Consider the following 26,550-nt stretch of genomic DNA (forward strand, 5'->3'; position numbering starts at 1 on the left):
CATCACGGCTCTGATCCAGGACTCCACAGGAGCTCCTTTATGAAGAAAACTGTGGAAAGTTTAGACGTTGTTCAGCAGTGTGGGCCACATTTCAGAGAAGATCTTAGAGAACATCACTGAAGCAGAAGCTAAACATTATAATGCAACTAAAGCAAAATAATCAGAAAAAATAGCGCCATCAGCTAATGTCCAGTTTAATTAAACATTGCTATCAGACAGTAAAGGCACAGTAAAAACACTGCTCACTTTTTGGCCTTTAAAAATAGCTGCTGATATCAGATGTTAAAAATATGCTCATACTGTCCTCAGATCAGCTCAGCTGGTGGTTCTTCATGATCCGCAGAGCTTCTTGAAGATAAAGGATGAATCCTTTAGTGCATCAGTTCCAGGATGAGGATGTCCCGTGTCTGCAGAAACACAAAATCCACAGCAGCTTCAAAACAATTAATCAAGCATGCTCATGATGACTGAGTGTTAGAGTGAATTTGCTTCTGTAGTTATTCCCATTGCTGCTGTACAAACTAAATTTAATGAGGAGGCCCAGCGTAAAAAGATCTGGAAGTAGCTGCACAGATTTTTGAGTTTCCTCAACTTCCTAAAAAGATGCTGGACAAACAGAAGCTCACGCTGCCTGAGAAAGATATATTGCAGTGCTGGCAGCACTTGTATGCAAGTCTTTGGTCAGAAAAACTGCAGCAATCCAGGAGTTTTGTTAATTGTCTTTAATAATGTCCCAACAGGCAAGCTGAACATTTGATTCACAGAATCCCTTCCCAGTCTCAATCTAATTTTCTTGCAACCATGACTGAGTGCAGAATGATGATAACAGGTATATGACTGGGTGTACATGTGGGGGTGGTCTCCTGGAAGACAGAAACAACCGATTCTATTATCAGCAGAGTTTTGAATAACCAGAGAAATAATAATCACATCTCCTTCTGCTGCGTGAAGCACAGGCACTACCATACAATGTCCACAAGAGGTCTCTGTAGACAACAAATTGGCAACCACAGAACACAACTTAAGTTGCTAACAACAAGGAACAACAACGGCAAAAAATAAGCACAGTTCTAAAGCAAACCAGTTCCTCTCTGCATTCTTAACATAGCTGGATGTAATCATCACCAGGGAGTCTAGTTAGTAAACTTACACTTGAACAGGATGTAGCTAACATACTATCAAAACCACAGCAAATACTCTACTACCAAACACATGATTAACATGTACAAATGTTATAGCTGTTATCATGTGTTGAAACCGACCTTCAGCTCATTTCCTCCTGGTTTCAGCGTGTTTGTTTATCAGAAATAAATTACACAACAATGGAATAAGGAGTCAATTATTACATTTAATTAGAAACTTCACACAGGTTACAGATCAATCTGGACCAGACAGCGAACCACGACGGCAGCGCCTGTGACGGCAGCAAGGCCGCAGAACACTTATCTCTTTGTTCTGAAACAACAATAATTTGGCCCTAAATTGACTCTAAATTCTAAATTTATGTACAGCACTTTGGTCAAACTCTTGTTGTGTTAAATGTGCTAAATAAATAAACGCGACTTGACTTAAAAACAATAACCAGAATCAGGGCACGAAGTCTGATCCCCTCCTAAGTTAGGTCCAGGTTCATATACTCAGAGCTTATCTGCTCTGTTACATCATGCAATAAGAAACATGTGAGACGAAGGATCCCAGCAGCTGCTTCTTCGTATGATCTCGGGGTTTCTCCTTGTTGGGTCTCCTTGTTGTCTCCTCTGGGCGTCTGTGGCTGACCATCGCCACCCCGCCAGAGCCTCCTGACATCTGTTGGCTATAAAGACATCCCCACAACGAACACACCGTCCCTGCCTCGCACCAAACATTTTGTGCTTCTTTGTTGTTAAAGCAACTATTTTCTTTATTTTATAATCTAAGGCAAAATTTCTCAGGCAGATAATGGTATCATAGCAAAAGCAAGCACATAACATGATTATATTTAGTTTCATAAAAGCTCACTTCCTTCACATGCTACGTAACCTGACAAAGAAATAACAGTTGAAGATTTATTGATGCACAACCCTATCGCCACAAACTGTCTAATAACTGTGGTTCTCCGTGGCCGCTTTATTAGGAACATCAACTCTGCGTGCTGGGTGCAAGACCACTGACGGAAAAGTCCTTAGATTATGGTGTCCAGATCGCACGATGACACATCAAACGGGGAATTTTGCACGCTGCTGTTCAGCTGACACAAACTCACAGTTCCAAATGTAAAGGTGAGCAACCTTTTTATAATGTTATCAGTGGTTAGTGACAGCGTCACCTCACAGCAGGAAGGTCCCGGGTTCAAATCCAGCCCAGGTTCTTCCTCTGTGGAGTCTGCATGTTCTCTCCGTGTCTGTGTGGGTTCTCTATGGGTACTCCAGCTTCCTCCCACAGTCCAAAGACATGCATGAGGTCAGATTAATGGCTGATCCTGATTTGACTGAGGGTGTGAATGTGAGTGTGAACAGTTGTGTGTCTCTCTGTGTTACTGTTGCCTCTCTAAGGCTGTGGTGAGAGTGCATTTCAAGGCTGCGTTCACAAGGACCTCGACAGCTGAAAGGAGCTCAAACCCGTCATGGTTAAAGGCAGCAGCAGCATCGGTACTGTAGGTGGCGCTGTGCTGCAGTGATGCCCGATCTCAGTGTGACTCCGGCCAGTATTGAACATTGTTGCGCGCCGCTGACTGCAAACATTTCAGTGATTAGTTTCTCCACCAGCTCACTTTTAAGGTAATAAAGAATATTTCTGGGTATTTTTCCAATAACTTCAGCACTCTGGAGCACAGAGGAGAGGATCTGGACAGTTTGCAGATGGAAACCAGACAAGACGCCGACTCCCTCTGTCAACCAGGAGGAGCCGCCCTGAGCTCCAGGCCCACAGCATGAGGGAAAACCTTATGCTTTCAGAAATACCAGAGAAAATAGAAGAAGACCCGGAAAGTACGGTGAAAGAGTTCATTCAGACTCACCTGAAACTCCCGGAGGACACCGTGAAGACCATCAGCTTCCATCATGTTCACCACCTGGGAGGGAAGCAAGCGGACAGATGCAGATTCAGACCCATTGTGGCCAAATTTGAATATTTGAAACAAAAAGAGCTGATGAAGATCTGCAAGGAGCTGAGAGGAATGGACTTCAGCACCAAAGACCAGTTTCCAAAGAGATCCTGGAGAGACGCAAGGTTCTGTTCCCGATGTGGAAGAAGTTCATCCAAGGAGGCTCCTGATGTACTGACCTACCAGATGATCTGTATCCACTCAGCACATTTTCTGCTGCTTTCTTTCTGTCTGCTCTGCTTTATGAAGGCTCTGATGGACATGTCTGTATAGGATCATTAATGTTGGTTCAGTCAGAGCCTTGGTTTGTCCCCTCCTGCTGTTTGAAATCACTCTAAGATGGTTCTTTGGTGTCTGCTCTTCCTCAGCCTTCTGTACTCAGCAAATTAGATTTCAATGGAACATTTGTTAAATGTGTATAAAACTGAAGATCTGGTTTCCGTCAGTCAGTTTGGCATGTATTTCTTTAATGCAGTTCTCTACATGTTTATAATACAAGCGACTCAGAATTTGAATACTGCCATTAATTGTGATTTATTATAGCTTCATCTTTACTGACAGCACTTCTCTGAACATGCTTCAGTATCACTGAGCTGAATGTGAACCAACGGCCTTCCACTTTATTCCCATTTACAAACATGGCCATGAAGTCCCTGAGCTCGGACAATATGAGTCTGAATATTTCCATAAACTTCACTACACACACACACACACACACACACACAGTTTCAGCATTATTTGGGGTTTTATATTCCTGTCACATAATGATAAAACCCAAGCATGTCTTCATGGGAACTCTGGGAAAAGGAAGCCATTCTTAAGGAAGGGCAACAGGGAGGACAGGCTGAGGTTTGCCACATTACCAAAGAACTGGACTGAACATCAGTGGAACAGACCTGATGGAGCGCTGGATCTGTTGGTGTGTGTGGAGGAGGTCAGGGGAGGTTCAGCAGTGAGTGTCTGCAGCCATCTGGTAGTCAGCTGTCAGTGGTGTTGGAGATCAAAACTGTTTCTGTCCATTTACATTTAAATGTTATTTTTATGTTTGAATATGTCAGTAAAGTATTAGTGGAAAGACAAGCGTTAAAAGCTGTTTACCCAGAAAAACAAATAAAGTAAGTCAGTAAAGTAAGTTCTGTATAAATTAGTGAAACAGCGCCCCCTCCAGGATATATCACCGGTAATTATGAGTGCTTATGGTCAAAGGCGGTACTGCACTGTGAGAGCAGCACCAATCCTGGTGAGGCTTTTTGGGGGGAAATATTAGGTAAAAAATATCTTGAAAATGAATTCCGTGGTGAACTGTGCCACACTGCCCAGGAGAGTACACACTGGGAAAACTTCATCATTTTAGTATTTAATTTATTTCTGTTGCTCCTGGGGAGGCCCGAGTGGTTCGATCCAACAGACGAGCTGCTGCTGCTCAAACTGCTAAAAATGTTCATGCTGGTTCTGATAGAAAGGTGTCACAACACATCTTCTGTTTTGGCAGCAAAAAGGGGAACCAACACAACATTAGGCAGGTGGTTATATTGTTATGCCTGATCCACGTGCATCTTAATATACGTGTGTGTGTGTGTGTGTGTGTGTGTGTGTGTGTGTGTGTGTGTGTGTGTGTGTGTGTGTGTGTGTGTGTGTGTGTGTAGTCATGACAAGAATCTGAATAACATTGGGAAGGAAGGGTCATGTCAGCAGATACAGTTCAGTTTTTATTTATTTACGTTTTTCTATTTTAGTATTCTGTAAAAATATATATGTATATATTAGTATTAGGGATGTCACAGCACCACAGCGCGCTCTTACAGCGTCTCCTGTTGTGTTTTGAGGTGTGAGGCGAGCAGCAGCTTTGTTGATAGCATCACCTTCAACCTCCTTCTGCAAACATAGAAGTTTCTCATCCATATAACAAACTGAATTCAAGTTTTTATGCCCACGTTTCAGCCGCACCCTGAACGTCTCTATAACGTTCAACCACTGAAACTAATGTTGCTGTTTAGGAATGCAGGTAAATATCTGTAATTTTACATTTTATTTAAAAACAATGACATACTTTTTTTTTTAACTTTTTGTAAAACAGTGAATTAGAAAATTCATGGATAATAGCAATAATTATATTTTAGCATTAAAAATATAATTTCAATTAAAGAGGTTGTGCACACTGGTGGATTAGACAGTACAGAACCACTGGTATTTACCAATGCTGGTAGTTTAGGACAGCTGTGGTATAAACCTTACACTGGGTGGAGGTCTAATAAAATCTTTAAGCACTGCATTATTTTGAACTCATGAGTCATGCAGAGCTAGAGCCCAGCAATATAAGTAAGGAGCTGGGGATCAGCTGAGTAGCTGATTAAGACCCCTTTAAATTTCTTTACTGGATCTTGGGAATAAATAGCTCTCTGTGCATCATGATGAACACACAGGTACTGTACAGTTGTACCAATCATGATGTTTGTGAACTGGTCCAGTTTCAGTTAAGCAGCTGTGATTGCACTGGCGGGCCACACCTTGAACCAACAGAAACCAGGAATGACGTCAGTTTGGATCGGAAGCGTTCCCTCCCTGGGTGGAGTCTGAGGATTATCAGCCAAGTTCCTGAAGGCTGTACCTCCCTCTGTGTTTCAGTACTTTAATACTTTTCGCAGGGGAGGTCACTGTCACGCATGCCTCTGCTGTGGCCTCCAGTGCTGTCTAATACAGTTACCTGAACAAGTATTCAGAGTATTCAAAGAACTTTGTCATTCCCTCACATTCACATGTGATGGAACAAAATTCTGTCTTCAGGTCTCAGTGTTGCCCATGGAAGAGTTCTGAAAAACAGTAAGTATATTAAAAAGAATTGATATAAAAATAAACAAAATAAATATAAATGTAAACAATTGCAGGAACTCGTACAAGACAGCAGCATGAATGAGTGTGTGCAACATTAGGACTGGCAGAGGGAGCAGTGCAGCTCCACAGCCCCACCAGAGTTCAGCAGTCTTATCTTCAGGGAAGAAGCTGCTCCTCAGTCTGGTGGTCCTGCTCTTAATGCTCTGCAGCCTCCTGCCTGAGGGGAGGGAAACAAAAAGTGTGTTTGCTGGGTGTTTGGGGTCCCTTCAGGATGCAGGTGGATGTTTTCCTGCATCTGGCGGTGTAAATGTCTGTGGTGGTGTTGGTGGAGAAGCTGACTCCACCAACCCTCTGTGCTGCCTTCACCACCCTCTGCAGAGCTTTCTTCTCTGCCACAGAGCAGCTTATGTACCACACAGTGATGCAGGAGCACAGGACGCTCTCCACTACGTCTGCAGAATGAGGAGAGGACGGAGCATCCAAGTCCAGAGCGCCTCAGTGTTGCACCAGGTGTAACTGGGGACCATTTTACTGATGTTCCACCTCATGCCTGCAGTCGGATTAATCATCATTAGTGATGCATCTGAAATTAAAAGGATGTTTTTCTATAAAGTCATCCATAGTTTGGTACTTAAATGGAAATGGAGAAAGTGTCAGCTGCTCATTAAACTCTGTTTGACTTTTAAAATGGGAAATTGAGCTACTTCAAATCCTTGAAAAATATTCATGCTCTGATCTCAGGACTCATCTAGAGGTTTCTGGAAAAGTACACACTCCCACAGAGGCGTCCGGGTCTCAGGCCGTCACGCCTCTGAGGTGAAAGCGGTGAATGAAAAGTAAAAGTCAACAGTGTTGACAAAACGGCCGAGCTCTGTCTCACAAACAGGCGAGCGTCCTTTCAAAGCTCTGATCAGGTGAAACTGTCAGGTGATTACCTAACAGCCTGTCAGTCCTCATCAAACTCAAGTGCACTGCTAATGGTGTTATATCTGAACCACTGAGCAGAGAACCTGAGTGTTGTTTGGTGCTTTACTGAGAGCAGAGAGCGGGCTATCAATGAAACTGATCATTAATCCATGATTGTTTATTCTTTCTTGTTTTTCTTTTCGTTTCCTGTTACTACCTGTTAAAGTTGAGGTTAAATTCTGTGTCCTGATTTGTCCAAACAACCACCAGAAGCTCCTGCCAAACATTTCTGTGCTGAATGACCGTCAGCGTCCAGTCTTGATTTAAAAATATTTCCAAAATAAAAGTCATGCCGATGTCAAAGAACAAAGTTCGCTGTTGGCTGGACGTGCTTCTTGAATGTCCTCGTTAGATTTTTCAGTCAGAGAAAGGTTTTTATTTTCAAGAATTGGTTTGTAAATTAAATAAATGATCTTATATTCAGAGAGGACTAAGAACACCAAATAAGCTGAACACCACAAACTCCCAGCATTTTGCTCTGGTGCCGTTTTCCCATCCAGCCAAGCTGCTGAGCTGCATCATCATCACCTTTCAGATGAAGATGTGCTGTGTGATTCATTTTCTATATAATCCAGATGAATGTTGATTAAAAAGGTGGAAACATCTTCTCTTTGAGGGCATTTCTTTATTTTTCCTGTTTTCTACCATCTAAAATTCCAGGTTTCCTGTTCTGGAATTTTTGTTGTCTTCAGTCTAAAAAGCAACAACGGGGGGCAGTTATGGAGGAAATATGATTACAAAGAAATATGGTCTGTTTTTCAGCTCCCAGTGGTCTGACAGCCGCTGGAAGTCCCTCTCCTTCTCCTGGGGGTACCCACTTCCCAGCAGGAACCCAACACATTTCCTCAATTACTGAGTGTCAGCAAGAGATGGCGCTTTCTTCACAAAAATGTTTCAACATTTCATGTTGAAGTATTTTCACTGGCTAAAACAAAGCAACTAACAATCGTTGAGCACGTTTTGAAAATCTAAGATGGATGCCTAAAATTGTAGTCCGTATGACCTTTCAGATTACCAAGTCACACGTGGGGGGTCTCATTTCAGCCAAGGACCAGTCAACCACGGACTCGCCAAGGTCCCGTCAAGGATCAGCCATTTTAAATGGCTGCATCTGTATTTTAGTTTAATTACACTATCTTCATCGGCTGCCTGTTAAATCTAGAATTTAATTTAAAATCCTTCTTCTCACACATGAACTCCTGAATGATCTGGCCCTGTCATACCTTAAACTTACTTATGGTTCTTAAGAGTAGAATGGGAGGCAGAGCCTTCAGCTTTCAGGCCCCTCTTCTGTGGAACCAGCTCCCAGTTTGGATTCAGGAGACAGACACCCTCTCTGTTTTTAAGATTAGGCTTAAAATTTGATAAATATGATAAAGCTTATAGTTAGAGCTGGATCAGGTGAGCCTGAGCCCTCCCTTAGTTATCCTACATCTCTCTCCCCTCAGCTCCAACCAGTCACAGCAGATGGCTGCCCCTCCCTCAGCCTGGTTCTGCTGGAGTTTTCCTGTTAAATGGGAGTTTTTTTCCTGCCTCTAATCTTGCTCATACTGGATTGTCCAATCAGTGGGGTTGTCTTTATTTTAGGTCTTTACCTTATAAAATAAAGCACCTTAAGGCAACTGTTATACTGGGGAGATCTACCTTTAGATCAATATACAATATTGATGCTTGCAAAAGATGCATTAAAGGAAAATTAACAACGTTAAACAAAGACAAAAAAAAAAAATATATATATATATATATATATATATTGGAGATTTGTTTATTCAGATAAAATATGCAACATAAAAAAGCCCACAGAAACCTAAAATGAGTGAAAGTGTTTCTCTTTGCTGACAATGGTCACTGTGACTCATTGAGCCCATCCCAGTCTCTTTATCTGCTCCATCATTCCTGGTCAGAACACCCAGGTTCATGCATTCCACAGCAGCTCCGCCTCGCTCCACGCCCGGCTTCTCTTTCTGTCTTTGTGGCCGAGCTGTTGTGTTAGAAAGAATGAACTTGGACTTTGCTTGGAAAGATGAATCAGACCTATAACAATGAGGATCTGCTTTCAGCATCTAATTGTCCTGATGCAAACATGATAAACAAAAAAAAGTGGGACACTGCAGCTGCTGCCAAACAGAACACAAATAGAAGTTATTGCCAGGCAGGAAAAACACTGGGCAAAAACATACATGTGTACATAAAATAACTCATCTTTTTAGACTACTGTATGTAAAAAAAAATAACATGGGACATTATATAAGGGAAAACATTTGTTACTGTGAACAAGAGCATTATATTTTGCATTTTTTGGTAAACAATCATTTGAAATGTACAATCTGACTGTAAACTGGGTGGAGCTGACTGTTATGTCACTGGCAGCAATCGCAAAGGTGGAAAATGTGGAGTGTACACACAATTATGGGCACAGCAGGTTTTTACAGAGCAAACTAAATGACAGGGCATTTAAAAAAAAGTTACAAATGAGAATATAATTATGATCCATAAATAAAAATCCATGTCATGTCTGTGAAATATGAGGACTTGTGACATAACTATCTCAAACAGTAATGTGGCAGTAAGTAGGGAATATACAATGATAAAGTTAAATATGTAATGTTTTGGAACCCAGATCTTTATAAATTGGTATTCATGCAGTGAAACTACACACTCACCAGCCACTTTATTAGGTACACCTTTTTGGTACTGGGTTGGATCCTTTTGCCTTCAGAGCTGCTTTAAGTCCTCATGGCTCCGATCCAGCACGGTGCTGCAAACCTTCCTCAGAGATTTTGGTTTTATGTTGACATGAACCAAAATCTGCTGATTTGTCAGCTGCATCCATGAGGTGACTCTCCCGTTCCTCCACATCCCAAAGGCGCTCTTTTGCACTGAGATCTGGTGACTGTGGAGGTCGTGTTCACAAAACCAGCCTGAGATGATCTGAGCTTTGTGACATGGTGAGTTATTCTGCTGGAAGCAGCCATCAGAAGAAGATGGTACACTGCGGTCATAACAGGATGGACATGTCAGCAGCAACACTCAGGAAGACTGTGGTGTTTACACAATGCTTAGATAGTACTGAGGGGTCCAAAGTGTGCCAAGAAAATATCCCCCACACCTTCACACCAGCAGCAGCCTGACCTGCTGATACAAGGCAGGATGGAGCCATGCTTTCATGTTGTTCACACCAAATTCTGACCCTACCATCTGAATGTCACAGCAGAATGTGAGACTCATCTTCTGTCTGCTGTCGTCCTGTTTTGCTGAGCCTGTGTGAACTGTAGCCTCAGTTTCCTGTTCTTAGCTGACAGGAGGGGGACCCGGTGTGCTCTTCTGCTGCTGTAGCCCATCTGCTTCAAAGTGTGGCACGTAGTGCATTCAGAGATGCTCTTCTGCATACCTCGGCTGTAATGAGTGGATGTTTGAGTTACTGTTGCCTTCCTATCAGCTGGAAGCAGTTTGGCCATTCTCCTTTGACCTCTGACATCAACAACTGGATATTTCCTCTTTTTTGGACTGTTGTCTGTAAACTGCAGAGATGGTTCTGTGGAAAAATCCCAGCAGATCAGCAGTTTCTGACACACTCAGACCAGCCCGTCTGGCACCACCAACAACAGCAGGTTCAAAGTCACTTAAATCACCTTCCTTCCTCGTTCTGGTGCTCAGTTTGAACTTCAGCAGGTTGTCTTGACCGTGTCTGCATTTCTAAATGCACTGAGTTGCTGTCATGTGATTGGCTGATTAGATTTTTGGATGAGTGGAACCGGTATACCTAATGCAGTGACAAGTGAGTGTAATAATCTAACCTAATCATAGTCACAACACTAACTTAGGGATTAAAAATAATGTCAAACTATTGCGATTTTTAAAAGAAAATAGCAAAAGTAATACTGGTCAAATATATAACTATTATATTTGTTAAGATTACAAAATAATAAACTGGCATTAAATGGAAATACAGTACCAGTCAATGGGTGAGTGTGTCCAATCTTTTGACAGGTACTGTATGTAAAATTAGTCAAATTTAAATTGGCCCAGATGTATCAATTTGTATAATTATGTTTAGAATGTTTCCCTTTAATAAAATCGCATATTTTATTGTTGTTGAGAAACAACAAAGCTGCACACTTACTTCCAGAGAATAAATAAAGGTTTATGAGACAGACAGTAGTTATGGCAGATGTTCATAAAAGAAATCTGAATCTTGAATTTAAAAAGAGCGTGAGACTGAACATGAAGGCTGAGCTGGTCTTCCACAGAGGTTGTTACTGAGTGATGGTGTAGGTCCCTGCTTGGCTCTTCGTCGGCTTATCAGTCTGATCCTGAAAAGATGAATGAGCAACGAGAGCAGAGTGAATGTTTCTCCTAAAGCAGCTTCAGGGTCATACACACCACTGCAGTAATGGTGTGTGGGTGGATAGAGCTGCATTAACCATTATAATTAGAAAGTGACTGTTAACAAATGCAATAAATCACACACAACTTTCAGCGTTTGCAGACATCAGGAAGGAGAGCAGAGAAGAAAATGTTTGAGTTAAAGTGATGAATGTGAGCTGAGGCTGACAGTAATCATTAACAGAGGTGTGAAAAAGACGGAGATTTTTTTACACAATGTTTGCTGATAACAAAGCTAAAGTATTTTAGAGCCACGTTTCTTATCCCTAAAGTCAACACGCGCTCACATTGTCAGCTGCTGTTTGTCCAGTTCCTTTCCATCACTTTGTTAAATTACAGGTATCACACTCTGATATCTTTGTGCTGCCTGTTTAAACTTTAGTGCACGATTCAGACTCTGTAAACTTGTCATGTCGAGTGTTTTATTCCATTTTAAAACTGTGCCTCTGTACGCTGCTGAGATCTGCAGATACCGTGCGTTGTGCTGAGGCTGGAGTTTTTATTTTTTCCGCTGAGATTAACGTAAACCTTGTCTGCTGCAGGGACTGAGACGCTTTCCCAGGCGTCACGTTACCGCACACAAAGACTCAGCCAGCACACACAGTGCTGTGTGTCTGCAGGCTTCAGCTGCAGCTCTGAGAACAGCTTCAAATACACACCAATGTCTTTGTGAGGACAATGTTGTGATCTTCCCTTTGAGAATATTCAGATTGTCTTGAAGTCAAAATGCTTTAAATCAGGTCTGTGATTAACATTCAGACAGCTTTAGATATTTGACTTTGGCGGCAAAGTTTATTTGTTAGTGGTTTACTTAAAATATTGTGACATTTTTGTTTGTTTGTAAGGATCATCATGCTGAATATAGTATATAAGGATCATAAACTTATCATAGGGATTCTTTTCTGCAGTAATCTTTAAGCCTATTGAAAATCCTGTTGACTTTCTGTTGTGGGAACCAGTTCAGTGGGAACTTCTGGGCTGTCCTGTGGAAAAGCAGTGATGCTCTTGTCTTTGCAGACTACGTCTCCACGTGAGGACATAAGCAGCGTGACTGCACTGTTCTTACTGAGAAACAGATCCGGGCAGAGAACGTTGCGTCTTTGTGAGGATATCAGCAGTTTCATGTGTTTCAGTAGGTTTGGACTTACGTAAGATCTCCCATTGGTGGCTTCGAAGCGGCTGTGAGTGGTGTACAGAGGGATGTCATCTCTGCTAGTCAGGTGGTTGTAGGGACTGAAGCTGCTGAAGCGCCCCCTGCAGCAGCAGCACCACACCAGCTGGAGAGACAAAACAATAAGCTGGTCAGCTGTAACACCAGAGTCAGTGTGAATATTTAAAACACTGATGATGGAAGGAGGAAGCTTATTAAATACGAGATATGTGAAAACAGTGCAAATATACGTGGTCATCAGCCTTTGGTGTCTGTTTGTTTTGGTGAGAATCAACATGCAGAAGCAGACTGTGTGCAGAGGGAGCGTGCTCCCATCATGCTGTTAGTGCTCAAGTGCTACAGTTTATCACCATCACAGAAAGGCACCAGTGCAGTTTTATTTGTTGTACTGGCTGAACTGGATCTGACACCATAAAACAGAAGCTTCTGCTGTCACTGTGGAGAGTGATGCTAAAGGAGAAAGGAGTCGGTTTGCTCTCAGATTTTTATGTGAATTCAGTGAGAATAAGTCAGTGGTTTAAGTCCAAATGGAGCTACAAACCTTGTGACTTTGCTCCGGGGCAAACGCTTAATGCTGGTGTCCTGTTTCACTAACGATCGCTGCTCTCACAGTGAAGAATAAAAGTCCTATAGTCCTCGTCCATGAGTCACAAGTGTGCTGTTTCTTATAATTGCTCAAACCTCGGGGGTGCATTTCCTCTGCTGCCTCAGATTTCTTAGTGAAATAAAGTTCCAAATTTAGTTATAATGTAAAAGTGGTGGTGACAAAAACCAACAGGGTGACTGAGTGAATTATCCAGCAAGTTTTACTGTGGAGGAAAAACACGTTGAACCACAGGAGGCTGCAGATGGACAGATTAGCAGCAGATGTCACCCACAGGTTTCAGGCTTCACTCAGGTCATATCTGGGGTTTGATTACTGAGTTGGAAAGTTCAACAAATTTGTGCAGTTTATAAAGAAGAAAAGCCTGAATTGAGTTTCCTGTAACTTTGGAGGGCGAGAGGACATTTAAAACTAGCTGGAAGAAGCAGAGAAGTCTGAAGACCTGCTGAAAGCATTGTAAGGTGATAACTAGGTGATAAGGTGAGTTGGCCTAGTGAGGACTGAAAGTCCACTAGCCATGGGACAAACACCAGAGGACACCTTGGGTGTATCTTTGGCTGCCAGCAGCTTTAACAAAATGGTATTTGACACCCTGGGAATGAGAGCACATTGGTTACCAACTGTGACAGTGGTACAGTCACTGAAGAGACTGCATGGTACTCCTGTAACTAAAACGGATGCAGTGAGTTGGTCTTCATCTTTGTTGCATCCGATTGCTCGGGTCTTCATAAAGATATGGCCTCACCGTATTGACTCCCAAGGCTGGAGGTACAGTATGGAACAGAAGATGTTAAACTGTGTGCACTCACCAGTGCGATCAGCAGCAGGAGCAGCAGCAGCAGAACCACAGACGCCAGGACCAGCAGAGCTATACCCCACCCAGGAACTCCCTCACTGCTGCCGGCTGCAGGCGCTGTCGTGCTCTGGGTCATGTTCGAGGTTGTACTTGAGGCTGTATTCAGAGTTGAATTTGGTTGGTTTGGGGAGGCAGAAACAGGTGAGCTCGTGGCTGTGGTCGTTCCACTGCTCGCCGTGGTGGGGGAGGACGTGGAATTGGCACTGGTGCTGGGAGGAGGCGTGGTAGGGCTTGTGGTGTTTGCTGTTGTATTTGCAGAAGAGTTGCTCTGTAGTGTTGGAGCTGCGGTCGTCATGTTTCCGTCTGTGGTGGTAATAGTGGTTGCAGATGTGCTGTTGGTGCTGTTGGTGGAGTCAGTAGATGTTGACGTGTTGATGGAAGAGGAAGTGGTGGTTACAGGTAGAGGTGTTGTGGTGAGACTGTTGGTTTCAGTACCACTGGTTGTTGAGTTTGTGGAGGACACTAATGGAAAAACAACGGTTTTTAATTGTGTGCAACAATTTTCAAAACTGATTAATAATCTTATGATAGCTTATGATCATTAGCATCGGGGAAATCAAAGGTATTGATAGATTTTAATGCCTGAAAACGGAATCATTTGCTGAAATATAATAAACATGCATTCTCTGTAATGGCCACCGGGGTGTGACTCCTACACAAAGAAGCTGATTCTGTCTGCGATAAAATGGGCCTGCTGCTGATCTGTGAGCTCACCTGATTGAGACCATAAATTCATCAGGTGAGCTCACAGATCAGCAGCAGGCCCATTTTCATACTTTCACATCTTAGTGAATAAAATATGGTGTTAATTATGAAAATAATTAACATTTTGGGTGAGTCCGGTTTTTCCTTTTCTTCAGAAATCATTACCCCCCTATACACAGTTTTATGTAGGAAATATGTTCCTTCTACCAAACTACAGCTAGCTGGGGCATGGTTGCTGCTGGGTCAACAATATAGGACAAACAAAAAGATATAACAGCTGAAATATAACAGAAAGTGATTACTGAACATTTAAAAATGCTGAACACCTGTTTTTGAACCATCAACAACAGCAAACCTTCAGTTTAAGGAAAGAGGTGAGCAGTGGTGAAAAATAACATCCCGTTTCACGAGGGATAAAATCAGCTTCAGCTGATTTGCTGTGTTTTGATTTTAAAATAATAAATTGAATGAAGACCGCAGATGAAGACAACAGACCATAGAAAGGCATTTCTGTGCTGCACTGAAACATGAGACGGACGTCACAGTAAAGTGAATCTCAGGTTTATGGCTGATGGTCAGACAAAAGAAAATGTTTGAAGACTGAATTTAACTGTTTTTGGACCGTTTGTCAATCAGCAGGTTAATAAATGATTTAAAGAATTGCACATTCTTGAATTCTGAGCCCCGTCAGCTCCAGACGGCTGGTAATCTGTGGGGTCATTACTTCTCTTTAATCTCTTCAACCTCTTTGCTTTCCATTATTTGACATTTTTCTTCCTCGGATGCTTATTTTCTATTTTTCTTTTAGCCCCAGTGAGACAAAACACTTAGAAAAGAGTAAAACAAAAGATACAAAGACTGTGAAGGTGCAGTTTTCCAACCTGAGGCGGTGAGGCTGAGAGCGAGGCAGAGTGCGAGCAGCGTCTCCATCTTTCTGCGGGAAAGCCGACAGTTTGTGACAAAGATCTCAGTGTGAGTGGCTGCTGGAGTCTGTTTCCATCCAGAGAAAGACTCCTTTATATGCCCGCCTCACCTGCACACAGGTGGGGTTGAGAGGGGGGAGGGGCTGAGTTCCTCCTCCGTCCATCATGCCCTGGGGTTTCCAGCAACAGCAGAGCTCCACTCTGTGGTCACAGTTCAGCGCACAGTTCCTCTCTGTGTTTTTATTTTTATTTGCCTGTTTTGTTCAGCTGTGTCTACGGTGCTTAATCTTCAGTAAATATAAAAACAAATCTGAACAGGGAATCCCTGATCAGTGTGTGCTGGCAGGTCAGATTTGCATTTGTTTTATAAGGCTGCAGCTTTTAGGGATGCACGAGTATCAGTGCAGGCTAATCTGGGCCTGTAAGCAAATAAGGTGACATTTAACAGTGCCACTGGCTGATAAGGCATCGATAGTACAAAGGTCTGTTCAGGTCATGGAAGGTAAAAAAAAAATTAAATCAAGAGGCTGCATGAGGAGTGCACAGTTTAGAGACAGCACTCTATGAGACTCAGCAGACTATGAGAGGAGGACGCTGTGAGAGGAGGAAGAAATGGTAAAGGGACTGGTTCTTATGTAACGCTCTTCTACTCTGACTGAGTGCTCACACAACACGCTTACATTCACCCATTCATTCAAGCACTTCCATGTGTATCTAAGCTAAGTGCTTACTGTCTAACATTCATGCTCAAACGCTTGCGTCAGAGAGCAACTTGGGGTTCAGTATCTTGCCCAAAGATACTTTGGCATGCAGCCCAGTGCAGCCAGGAATCGAACCACCAACCTTCCGATTAGTGGGTGACCTCCTGATCTACAGCCACCCCTAAATATAACCACACATATATTTACAGCAATATAAAGTAAATACATTTTTCCAATTTGAAAAGAAAAGTGATTTGTTTCCTTATCTTGAAAATAAAAATAAAATCTTTTTTTTTTCTGAGTTTTTTTCTCACAGCTTTCTCTCACCTTTCAGTGGCACTTACATTATGAGATTTAGTTAATTACGCTGTGAATGTTATTGTAAATCTTATGCACAAAATTAATGGGTCTGAATTAGGGACATACACTCCCCTCCCAAAGTGTTTGAATAGTGAAGCCAATCCAGTTATTCAGACCAAAGGTGCTGTCTTCTGAACTGTGTATCAGATCCAGGTGTGAATACCTGGAAATAAAAGCTGAGAACTGATCATCGTGTTTGATGCAGTCTGAACTCAGCTACAGGTAACAAACCTGCCACAGGTATGCTCAGTCATTTGAGAGAGGCCCGACTCTGAAAACTACATGAGAGATGTTAAACATTATTAAACTGAATAAACACAAACTGGAAGCACATTCAACCAAAGACTGTATGTTAAAGATAGACATAGCCACTGCAAGGTCTGCTATTGATTAGCAACATCTCACACTGAAACCATCATCGAGCATCCTCTGCTTTACCTTCTAAATGGGACCAAGAGTTACAAAGTGACCATCATGTTGTTTCAGGAAGACTTGAAACTGCTGACTGAGCCCATGATGTCATCAGGAAAGGGTCCACTGAGGTCAGAGATTAGTGAGAAATAGAGCCGTTTTCCCAGTTTCACAAACATCTTTGAACGTGAGGAGTCGCCCCCTGCTGGCCATTAGAAAGAATATACACACACTTCTGTCTGAAAATTGTGATGCAGTCACATAATTTGTGCGTTCTTTGACACAAAGCTTCTGTAACCAGCCATATCTTGTGTTGCTGTGTGATTCAGGTGAGCTGAAGAGGGTGGAGCTGACTCAGAGCACAAAACAGCTGACTGTGATTGGCTGATTAACCACAGGTAACCACAACATACGCTCGTCTTACACAGGAGCTGGTGAACTACGAAGCAGATCAATGAGTCAGTGACGTATGTCGAGCTTGAAGCCAGATTTTTCACTGTTATAAGGTGGACCTCTTTTTACCTGGCTAGATTAACATGGTAACTTATGCTGAACCGATAATGTTTCACCTGTTTTTTATGCTTTAAGTGTAATATAGATTATCAGCTGGAGGACTGAGTTTTCTATATGTAACCTGTTGAGACTTGTCTTACTGAAACCACCTAATGAAGCTGTGCAGTAAAGTTAGAGCAGCGTAACGTGCCACAGTCACAGCCAGTTACAGGCCTTCAGTTGGAGATGCAGAAAATATACGTGATCCTAATCTTCTACCAAACTTGTTCATATTATACTCCTCTGGGAGTCGAGTTAAATCAGTGTTAAAGGGTCGAGTTGTCCTGCAGTCATCTTTATATACAATGTGTGGTTTGGATCAGAGAGAGGCAGAGGAGAAGCAGAGAGTTTGGGATGCTTTTTATTAATGATTAGGAGCAAAATTGACCATCAGAAACCATCTGAATCAAACTGAATTATGGGAGATGAAGCTGGCTGATGATGTCATTGGTTTAGTTGTAGGCGTCCTTCTCGGTCTGGGATTGGCTGGATGGAGCAGCCACTGGGAGTTCAGGGGGCAATACAGGCTGGACAGGCTCCGCCCCTGACGCACCTACAGACCAAAAGAAGAAAAAAAAGTCAGAAAGGTGGATCCAGTTTCCCACGCTCACTGCTGCTCCACTACACTGAGTTTATGGCTGTTTGGAGTATATAATAAAGTTTATAATAAATAATCTGATAAACTGTTTATTTTTATAAAGACGTGTAAAGAAGAAAAATAGCAGATTTAAAGTTTAGAGTAACAGAGCAAAGCTTCCTGCAGCAAGAAAACAGTGTTGAATGAGTCAGTAAAGAACCTCAGGTGACCCAGCGTAAAACTGTAAAGGACAGAGTAGAGGAGAATAGAGGGTACAGGTGGATCCAGTAGATCACCTGTCAGACTCATCAGTTTGGGTCCCAGTTGGGTCCAGAAGGAGCAGGAGCTCTGACTCAAACCCTTCTGATGACGAAGGTAAGTGCTTAGCTCCAGGTAGGTGGGCGGAGCCTCTGAGGATAGCACTGGCTGCCAGCGGGGCAGAACTGACTCAGCCCAGACCCGGGATGGGTTCGGGTTCCTGAGAGGACAAAAACATGGAAGAAGAAAGAATGAATCAGTCAGCTTCAGATGCAGGACTCGATTCAGATTTATCTGAGCGGAGGTTTGAGGGTTACCCTCACCCGCTCCGTATGAAGCTGGAGACGTAGGTCATCATGGCGAGAGAGAGGCGTCGATCAGAGGAGGTGAAACGCTGAGAGCTCAAAGGATGATGAGGAATCCCGAAGACGAGCTGAACGTCCAGAGGAACAAACACGTCGGCCCTACAGACGCAAACAGGACAGAATTTTACGGCCAAGAAACAAATGAAACCAAAAACTCTGATTTTACTGGAGGTTGGTGCCAAAAGTGAGTCAGTGCCCGCTTTACTGCAGCTCTGAGGTGAAGGCTGCTGTAGGCTGAATATTCTCCCTGTTAAACACTGCACACCTGTCGTGAGTGCTGGAGGCTGGTTGGTGATACAGGAAGATGTTAGCTTTGCTCTTAGCCCAGTGACTTGCCATCTGGAGCGTGGGACAGATGATGAACAGATCTCTGGAAAACACACATATAAAACAGTCATTTTACCAGAAACATGACAACAACGTGTGTGTGTGTGTGTGTGTGTGTGTGTGTGTGTGTGTGTGTGTGTGTGTGTGTGTGTGTGTGTGTGTGTGTGTGTGTGTGTGTGTGTGTGAGATAAAGTCAGAGCAGTGGAGCTACTGATTGTTAAGGGATTTTTTTTTTTTTAACAGTAGGTCAGTTCGATGTGTTCCATTCATCCATCTTCGTCCACTTATCGTGGGGGCCGTGTCATGGGGGGGAGCAGCCTAAGCAGAGAAACCCCGACCTCCCTCTCCCAAACCACCTCCTCCAGCTTATCCAGGAAACACCAAGGTGTTCCCAGGCCAGCCGAGCGTGCTCTGGGTTTGTGCGTATTGTTATTGCTAATGCTAATGTGAGCCATGATACTGGCTTCTGTGAATCAAAGGCACAAAGATTCAAAAAGCCAGATTTGTGCAGAGTAGCTAAGGAAAGCTTCCAGAGGTGAGCCCTTGGTGTTTCTGACCTGGTGGCGTTGTTCAGCGCCCTGGAGAACAGGTTATATCCAGCAGCTGAGGGACTGTGATCCAGCGAGTAGAACCACGCCGCTGCGTCCTTCAGCAGCTCATTTCCCGTCGCTCCGCCCAGCGAGCGGCTCAGAGCCTCGTAAAATGCTGTCTTACTGTCAGCTCGGCCCTGCAGAGCCTCAAAGTCCTGAAGAAATTCATGCCATCATTACTTTTTTAACCCCAACTTTAAGCCTGCTCAAGTAGATTTAGAGGTAGTTTAAGCATGACCTCTGACCTTTATCCTGCGAGCGCGGCTGATAAGACCATCATGTTCTGATGTTCCCAGCAGCAGGTCGACTCTGTGGAAGGATGAGGATGGAGAGACGGACTGACGGACCGGAGACCAGGACTGGAACGGCCCGCTGACCGCCAACAGCTGCAGGGCAAACACAGCACAGGTGAGACACGCAGCATGAGGACTTCCACCACCACAAACCACCCGGGACAAACCATCCACCTTTGTCTGAGCAGCGTTGAGCTTCTGAACAGATGACGCTCTGAGGCAGGACGCCAGCTTATCGTCGGTGAGGTCGGAGGTCACACAGCCGAGCTCTTTGGCCAGATTGAGTGCCTGACTTCTGGAGGGGGATGGAGTCTGAACCAGTGATGGAGAAAACACTGAACCGCCCTACAGGAAGAGAAGAAAAGACGTGAATCCAATAAAGAACTCATGAGAAAAAACTTTGCTAAACCTGCTACACCTGTAAAATGTATATGCTGATTACGCACAGCTGTACCTCCCTGCTTCCATCAGATCGGACACATTTGTGTTTTATATTAACATTTTTTTAGGTTTGCTTTTTCTTACACATTTTTTAAAGCACGTGTGAAGTTTTACTCTTCAAAAACAAAGCAAGCTGGAGGTCATCGGTTTATGAAACCAGCAGGAACCACATCATCTGCTGAAGAACAAGATCCTGAAGCCACCAAAACTGACACCTTCCACCTCTTGGCTACACCTTAAAATTCTGTCCACAAACATCGTGAACAGAATCAGTGGAAGAAGCAGTTTTTGAAGGACACGGGATGAGAACTGGTAACTCTAAGTCTGTGACCATGTCTCAGCTGGAAAAGGGTGGAGCGCCCACTCCAGGTCGAGGTCGTGTTCACAAATGAGAGAGGTAGTTGAGGTGTTCTGGGGCTGTCCAACTGGGAGTAGACCCCGAGGTAGACCAGGGGTAGACAAGCAAGGACTGTCAGAGGTCTCACCATCAGCATCATCCTCTGGAACAGAGGAGATGATGAGGACAGGAGGTGAAGGCTGGTGATGTCAGCACCACGACGCTCCGCCCCCACCGTCACTCTGCTGCTGTCCCCGCCCATCAGGGAGATGTAGTCTTTGACCCAGCGTAGCGCTGCTTCCTGGTCTGAGAAGCCGTAGTTTCCACGGAGACCAGACTCACCTGGAGAGAGAGATGAGGAGGCGAGGTGAGTCAGCACCTGTGTGTGTTTTCTTTCACTGTCTGGCCGTTTTTAAGTTACCTGTGCTCAGGAAGCCCAGCGCCGCCGTGCGGTAGCTCGCTGTTACCACGACAATATTACCCACAGCAGCAAGAGTGGAGCCGTCCAGCAGTCCCGGCTTCTCATTGGCTGAAGGGTTGAAGAAGAAAACCAGGACTGGAACATGCCCTCTCTGATGCACACACACACACACACACACACATTTAATGGTAATCATGGCATTTGCTGAGATTTTCTCTTACTATGAACAACACTAACTGGAGTTCAGACCTCATTCAAAATGACGTACTTTTGCAAATAGATTCAATAAACTGTCAAAGATAAACCCAAGCATCCACTGTTTGTCAGGCATGTCTAAGCACACAGTAAGGGCTCATATTCAAATGTTTTATTTAAAAAATAAACAAAGAACTAAAAGGTGAGCATAGAAAATAAATGAATCGAAATAAATGAGGGATGTTGCCTCAGTATTCACCAGATCAGCAGGAGCGAAGATGTTGAGGAAGAGACAGTCCTCACTGGAGGCTGCAGAGGCTGCATCACCAGGCTGGATGCAGCTGGCACTGAAGGATGGAGAGATAAAGAGGATTAATCCATTTATTTTATTCATATCAGGAATCTGACGATGGATGGAGAAATTTGCTGTACAGGTGACGTTGTTTTTCACTTTATCCTTGTTTATTAATGTGCACTGTTTAACAGCAGAAACTAAACAAATAAAACTATGAAATTATGGATAATTTCCTCTTTTATAATGGCTGTACATGGGGTACCCTTTTTTATACAACTCATCCATGTGGCTACTGGAGTTAGGGGCGGGGCTTGTTTAACAGGTGTGCTGATGGATGTAAAAGAACAAAGAAGAACTTGGCAGAAAGTAAGAAAGCGTGCAGGCTTTTTGGTAAGTCTTTAAAATATGTCAGTGATATTTTTGGTGTTAGAGGCGACTGTTTATGACAGTTTCATCATCACAAGCCCTGATAAACACATCACATCGAGGTTCATGAACTCTGCTGCCTGTAGGGGGCGCTATTATAAACTGTTGGGCAGGTGTTTGAGAGGTCACACAGGTAATTTTCTCAGACAGGAAGTTACCGTGGTTTGGTAGCATCCCAGGTTCCAATCCACTCAGCTGGCTGAGCTGCTTCGAAGCGGAGCGATCCTATTGGTGGACGAGCAAACGGGACTCCCAGGAATTGAATGACTGTCCTCCTGTCTGATCCCAGTGCTGTTTCCACAGCAACGCCCTGCAGAACCCCCTGACCCGGGATGGAGACGGACGTACGCGAAGAAGAAACACGGCGCCTCAGGTACACCTGGGGGGCGGGCTCTCTAACGACCAGCTGACAGGAGGCTGAGGCGGGGCTGGAGGATTCAGGGGTGGAGCTTAGGCCGCAGACTGTTGTGTCGGGGTACAGGACGCAGCGGGTGGCGGACTCCACCTCACTGAGTGACACAGCGACACAAGACTCCGCCTCCTGGCAGGCTGACAGTAAACAGGATGCAGAGGAGAGTCAGGATCTGACACATGATGAAGTACACCAAAGAGTACTGTAGATGTGGTTACCATGGAGACACCAGTCCCTGGTCATGTCTCGGTTAGAGGCGATGTCACGGCTCACATGGATGACATCATAGGAAGCGAGAGACGGGTCGATGAGGACTGAAGAGTTGTAGAGGAGACTCCAGTCGTCCAAAGACACTAAGAGAGAATATTCAGGGGTGAACAATGAAAGAAGTAATGACAGTACTTTGAGTACTTTTGACAGTATTACTGGTAGTGAAACTACAGAGTAGCTGGTGTCTGGAGCCTTACCGTTGTTTTTGGTTGGTGGCAGGCTGAACGGAGGACAAAGAGCAGGAGACGAACTCCACTGATTCACTGAAAACAAGAAAGCAGGATTTACTGATGCAGTTTGTTTCTCCCTGTGAAGTTCATTTCTTCTCCTCGAGCCTCACACCCTTTTTAATTAGTACCCAGATAAGCTGAAGTCCTGTTGTGTGTGTGTGTGTGTGTGTGTGTGTGTGTGTGTGTGTGTGTGTGTGTGTTACCGGGTTTCTGGTACCATCCGAAGGGGTCCGGTGTGATCTTCACTGCTGACGGTCTGCAGTCCTGAGTCTTCCAGGTCGACATGTCGTCTTCACTGCAGGTCTGAACCCCGAGACTAATCAGAGCCAAACACACCACATCAGAGCCTCCTGCAAACACACACATACATGTGCACAGAAACACAAAGGAGCAGTGTTGAAGTGGTTAATAGGATGCCTCTGTTACATTAAATTAACGGGTCTTTAATTAAGGCATTTTTTTTATCATCTTCACAGAGCACTGTATTCAGCTCTGTTCATCAGCTTCACTTTTCAGATACAGAAGTTGCGCCCAACTCTGATACACAGTTGATGGTTTGTGTAATGTGAGGTAGGCACATTTAACAAGCGGATGGATACCTGTGGATTTGGTGTCACGGACAAAGCCGATACCACGGCAGCAAGGATCCTCATCACAACGCCGCTCGCACTCAGTGAACCTGAACACAAACATAACATGGATCAGATCCACCACAGTGACATCTTACACTCGTGATTTATAAGAAAAAAATAAAAACATTTTCTGAAATCTAAGCCTGTGTGTGTGTGTGTGTGTGTGTGTTACCCTTCAGACAGTGGTGTGTTTTTTCCCAGGCTGACTCGGCTGCGTACAGAGTAAGAAACCATCTTCCTGAAGGAAACTCTCTCATAGTAACTCTTCACTGGTCCAGACAGAGCCACTAAACAAACACACACACACACGTCATGATTATTTAAAAGTAGCAGAAACAGCTGATGAACTAATGAAAATGAGCTCCCTGCTTTACCCTTCTTGATGTAGGTGTTGTTGGGTGCTTTGTCCAGCAGGGGGAGGCAGAGTTGTCTCAGAGGTTTATCGTATGCGCCACAAACTTTGCTGTCCGGATACAGCGAGCAGCTGAAGTAACCTGTAGAGTCCGCATCTCTGAGGTCAGCAACAGAGCACTGCGGCTCCTCATCACAACCTGAAACCCACAGAGACGGTCGCCATATTTATCTGATGGAGGGAACCACTCAGAACCAAAGGCAGGGTTCACAGGCAGGGTCATGACTTTCTGTCCTGACAAAAACACTAACCTGTCAGAGCATTTTCCAGGGATTCCAGTATAAATATGAGAGCTAATTACAGTCTAACTATGAATGTAGTCATTTAAACAAATTAAAGAGTGAGAGCCAAGCTGATGGTTTCAGTGTGGTCTGATCCCTCTGTTGCTCTTCATGCAGACAACCCAGGCTGCTGAAAAATGATTGTTTAACAGAACTCACACAACAAGCAGAAACTAGAAAAGTTAAAGTAGAAATCTTATCCCCTGCCTGCAGTCAGCATTTACAGAAACAGATTAAAGGGAGAGAAGCTGGTGATACATACGTGTGAGACACCAGAGCTGCGCCTGCTGGGAGCTGTAGAAGTTCTTGCTGATCCAGAAGGAGAGAGCAGGGAGCTTCCTCTGAGGATCCACGAGGATGTCGTCCTCAGACAGAGACTCAAACTTCAGCCGAACTGAGGCTGGAAACACACAGCAGAACATCGCTATACTTCACTAAGGACTATAACCCCCCCCCCACACACACACACACACACTCAAACCTCTGATGCACATTTATGGTTTTAGTCTGTTTAGATTGTGCAAACCTTCCAGAGGAGGACTGAGCTCAGCTGCAGCACAGGAAGAAGAAGCAGAGCCGCCGACAGCTGAAGCTGCATCTGCACAACACAACACAAAACTGAGAAACAACCAGAACTGAGTCACAAACAATATCATGAAGCAGGCTGGCTGCCTCTCTGTGGTGCTCATTTTTTTATCTTCAGAGACCTTCTAATATAATCAAACTCACAATTCTTGTTCTATAGGGGGCGCTCTCAACCTTTCCCAGAATAAATGTGGCTCGATTGATGAAAGGAAACATTTTCCTTTTATCATGTTTTTGAAAGAAGGGCTCAAGAGCATAGATGTGGCTGCATTTTAAGATTTTTTGTTTGTTTTTTTTTTAGAGTTTTTGGTAATAGTTCAATTACTTTGAGCAAGTATTAGCAGTGTCACAGCACCATGAACAACATTACAGGAAACAGGAAACAGGTGCCATCAAGAGAGGAAGTCTGTCCCAAGTCTTTATCCAACCAATCAGCATGCTGCAGCAGAATGCTGAGGTTCTATGGGTGAAATCACGAAGAAAAGCTGAAGGATGTGTTGTTTTATCAGCAAATCAGGTTTTTCTTTTTTTTCTAGAATCAGGCGTAAGTAATTATTTTAGCTCCATTCAGTCCTATTCATCATAGCTTATCTGTTAAGCACCCTCAGCTGAAATGTCACCAGTTTCTCATAGATCATCCATCCACTTCATTTTCTTCTGCTTATCCTTTTCAGGATTGCAGGGGAGCTGGAGCCTATCCCAGTGTGTGAGAGGCAGGGTACAGCTGGACAGGTCGCCAGCCTGCCTCAGGGCTAACACAGAGAAACAGACAGACTATCCACACTCACATTCACACCTATGGGCAATTTTCCTAATACCAATTAACCCCACTAACTGTCTTTGGACTGTGGGAGGAAACTGGAGTAACTGGAGAAAACCCATGCAGAGATGAGGAGAACATGCAATCTCCACACAGAAAGGTCCTGATGGTGGATTTGAATTTAGGATCTGAGGCTAATCACCCTGCCACCTCTCCTAGAACATCTCCTAAATCAGAAGTGAATCAGCTCTGCTCTAATTCTGCTGCTTCCTCAGAGAGGATGTGATCCTGCAGCTGAGCACACTGCACTGTCTTGCACTGCGATATTTGTGCTTCTGCTCTGGAGATCTGCTGTGGGCTGAAGCAGAGCTCACAGAACAAAGATTACCATCACTAACAGCAGCCCAACACAGGTGCAGGATGAGACTCACTGGACAGGCAGCTGATCATATTTCTCTGTTATTTATAACGAAGTACTGAGATGTTCTCCTCAAATTAGAGGTCAGGTACCAGTGTTCAGGTAGATGGCTTGGAAGCTGATGATGGAGGCCTGATAGTCCTTCCTGTTCTTACTGTCGGCGGGCAGAGCAGAATCAGCTGGAAGGAAAAAACAAAACACTTCAGTCGTGCGTTTACGTGTTTTAATAGTGACGTGTTTCAGCTGTGAGTTTATTTTCGTACTGATGGTGAACTTCTGTCCTCCAAAGTCAAACACAAAGCTGCGCTGCTTCTCATTGTAAGTAAGCCCCGCCCCGCAGATGCGTTTGGCCGCTCCCTGTCCAATCACATCCCAGTCCTGGTCCCCGCACATCAGCACTGATGGAGCTCTCAGCCAACCACAGAGCAGAGAACCTGACAGGGAGAAGCAGAAGATGATGCGGGACTCTGTCAATC

General features: G+C 44.0%; 2 protein-coding genes across 3 annotated transcripts in view; both read right to left on the reverse strand.

The window, feature by feature from the left end:
• Positions 1–371: 371 nt before the first annotated feature.
• On the reverse strand, positions 372–15,573 carry LOC115794228 (cell wall protein DAN4-like). Its single transcript, XM_030749605.1, has 5 exons — positions 15,484–15,573; positions 13,851–14,359; positions 12,415–12,543; positions 2,996–3,049; positions 372–407 (listed from the first exon to the last, which is right to left on the reverse strand). The coding sequence occupies exons 1-5, from the start codon at positions 15,530–15,532 to the stop codon at positions 372–374; spliced, it is 777 nt and encodes a 258-aa protein (XP_030605465.1). The 5' UTR covers positions 15,533–15,573.
• Positions 15,574–17,903: 2,330 nt separating this feature from the next.
• The window catches only part of tg (thyroglobulin), a 71,210-nt gene continuing 62,563 nt past the window's right edge, over positions 17,904–26,550 (reverse strand). For both annotated transcript variants that reach the window (XM_030750212.1, XM_030750211.1), the window contains exons 30-50: positions 26,338–26,508; positions 26,167–26,253; positions 24,838–24,909; positions 24,574–24,711; positions 23,993–24,169; positions 23,791–23,905; positions 23,586–23,665; positions 23,190–23,336; positions 22,954–23,019; positions 22,705–22,839; positions 22,233–22,623; positions 21,613–21,700; positions 21,159–21,309; positions 20,886–21,079; positions 20,134–20,304; positions 19,912–20,052; positions 19,634–19,821; positions 19,015–19,119; positions 18,708–18,848; positions 18,423–18,604; positions 17,904–18,102 (exon numbers count right to left, since the gene is read on the reverse strand). In XM_030750212.1, coding sequence (XP_030606072.1) covers positions 18,002–18,102; positions 18,423–18,604; positions 18,708–18,848; positions 19,015–19,119; positions 19,634–19,821; positions 19,912–20,052; positions 20,134–20,304; positions 20,886–21,079; positions 21,159–21,309; positions 21,613–21,700; positions 22,233–22,623; positions 22,705–22,839; positions 22,954–23,019; positions 23,190–23,336; positions 23,586–23,665; positions 23,791–23,905; positions 23,993–24,169; positions 24,574–24,711; positions 24,838–24,909; positions 26,167–26,253; positions 26,338–26,508 — 3,041 coding nt within the window. In that variant the 3' untranslated portion in view covers positions 17,904–18,001. The remainder of the gene's footprint in view (positions 18,103–18,422; positions 18,605–18,707; positions 18,849–19,014; positions 19,120–19,633; positions 19,822–19,911; positions 20,053–20,133; positions 20,305–20,885; positions 21,080–21,158; positions 21,310–21,612; positions 21,701–22,232; positions 22,624–22,704; positions 22,840–22,953; positions 23,020–23,189; positions 23,337–23,585; positions 23,666–23,790; positions 23,906–23,992; positions 24,170–24,573; positions 24,712–24,837; positions 24,910–26,166; positions 26,254–26,337; positions 26,509–26,550) is intronic.

The sequence above is a fragment of the Archocentrus centrarchus genome, chromosome 16, assembly GCF_007364275.1.
Source record: "Archocentrus centrarchus isolate MPI-CPG fArcCen1 chromosome 16, fArcCen1, whole genome shotgun sequence".
In the NCBI taxonomy this organism is placed as follows: domain Eukaryota; kingdom Metazoa; phylum Chordata; class Actinopteri; order Cichliformes; family Cichlidae; genus Archocentrus; species Archocentrus centrarchus.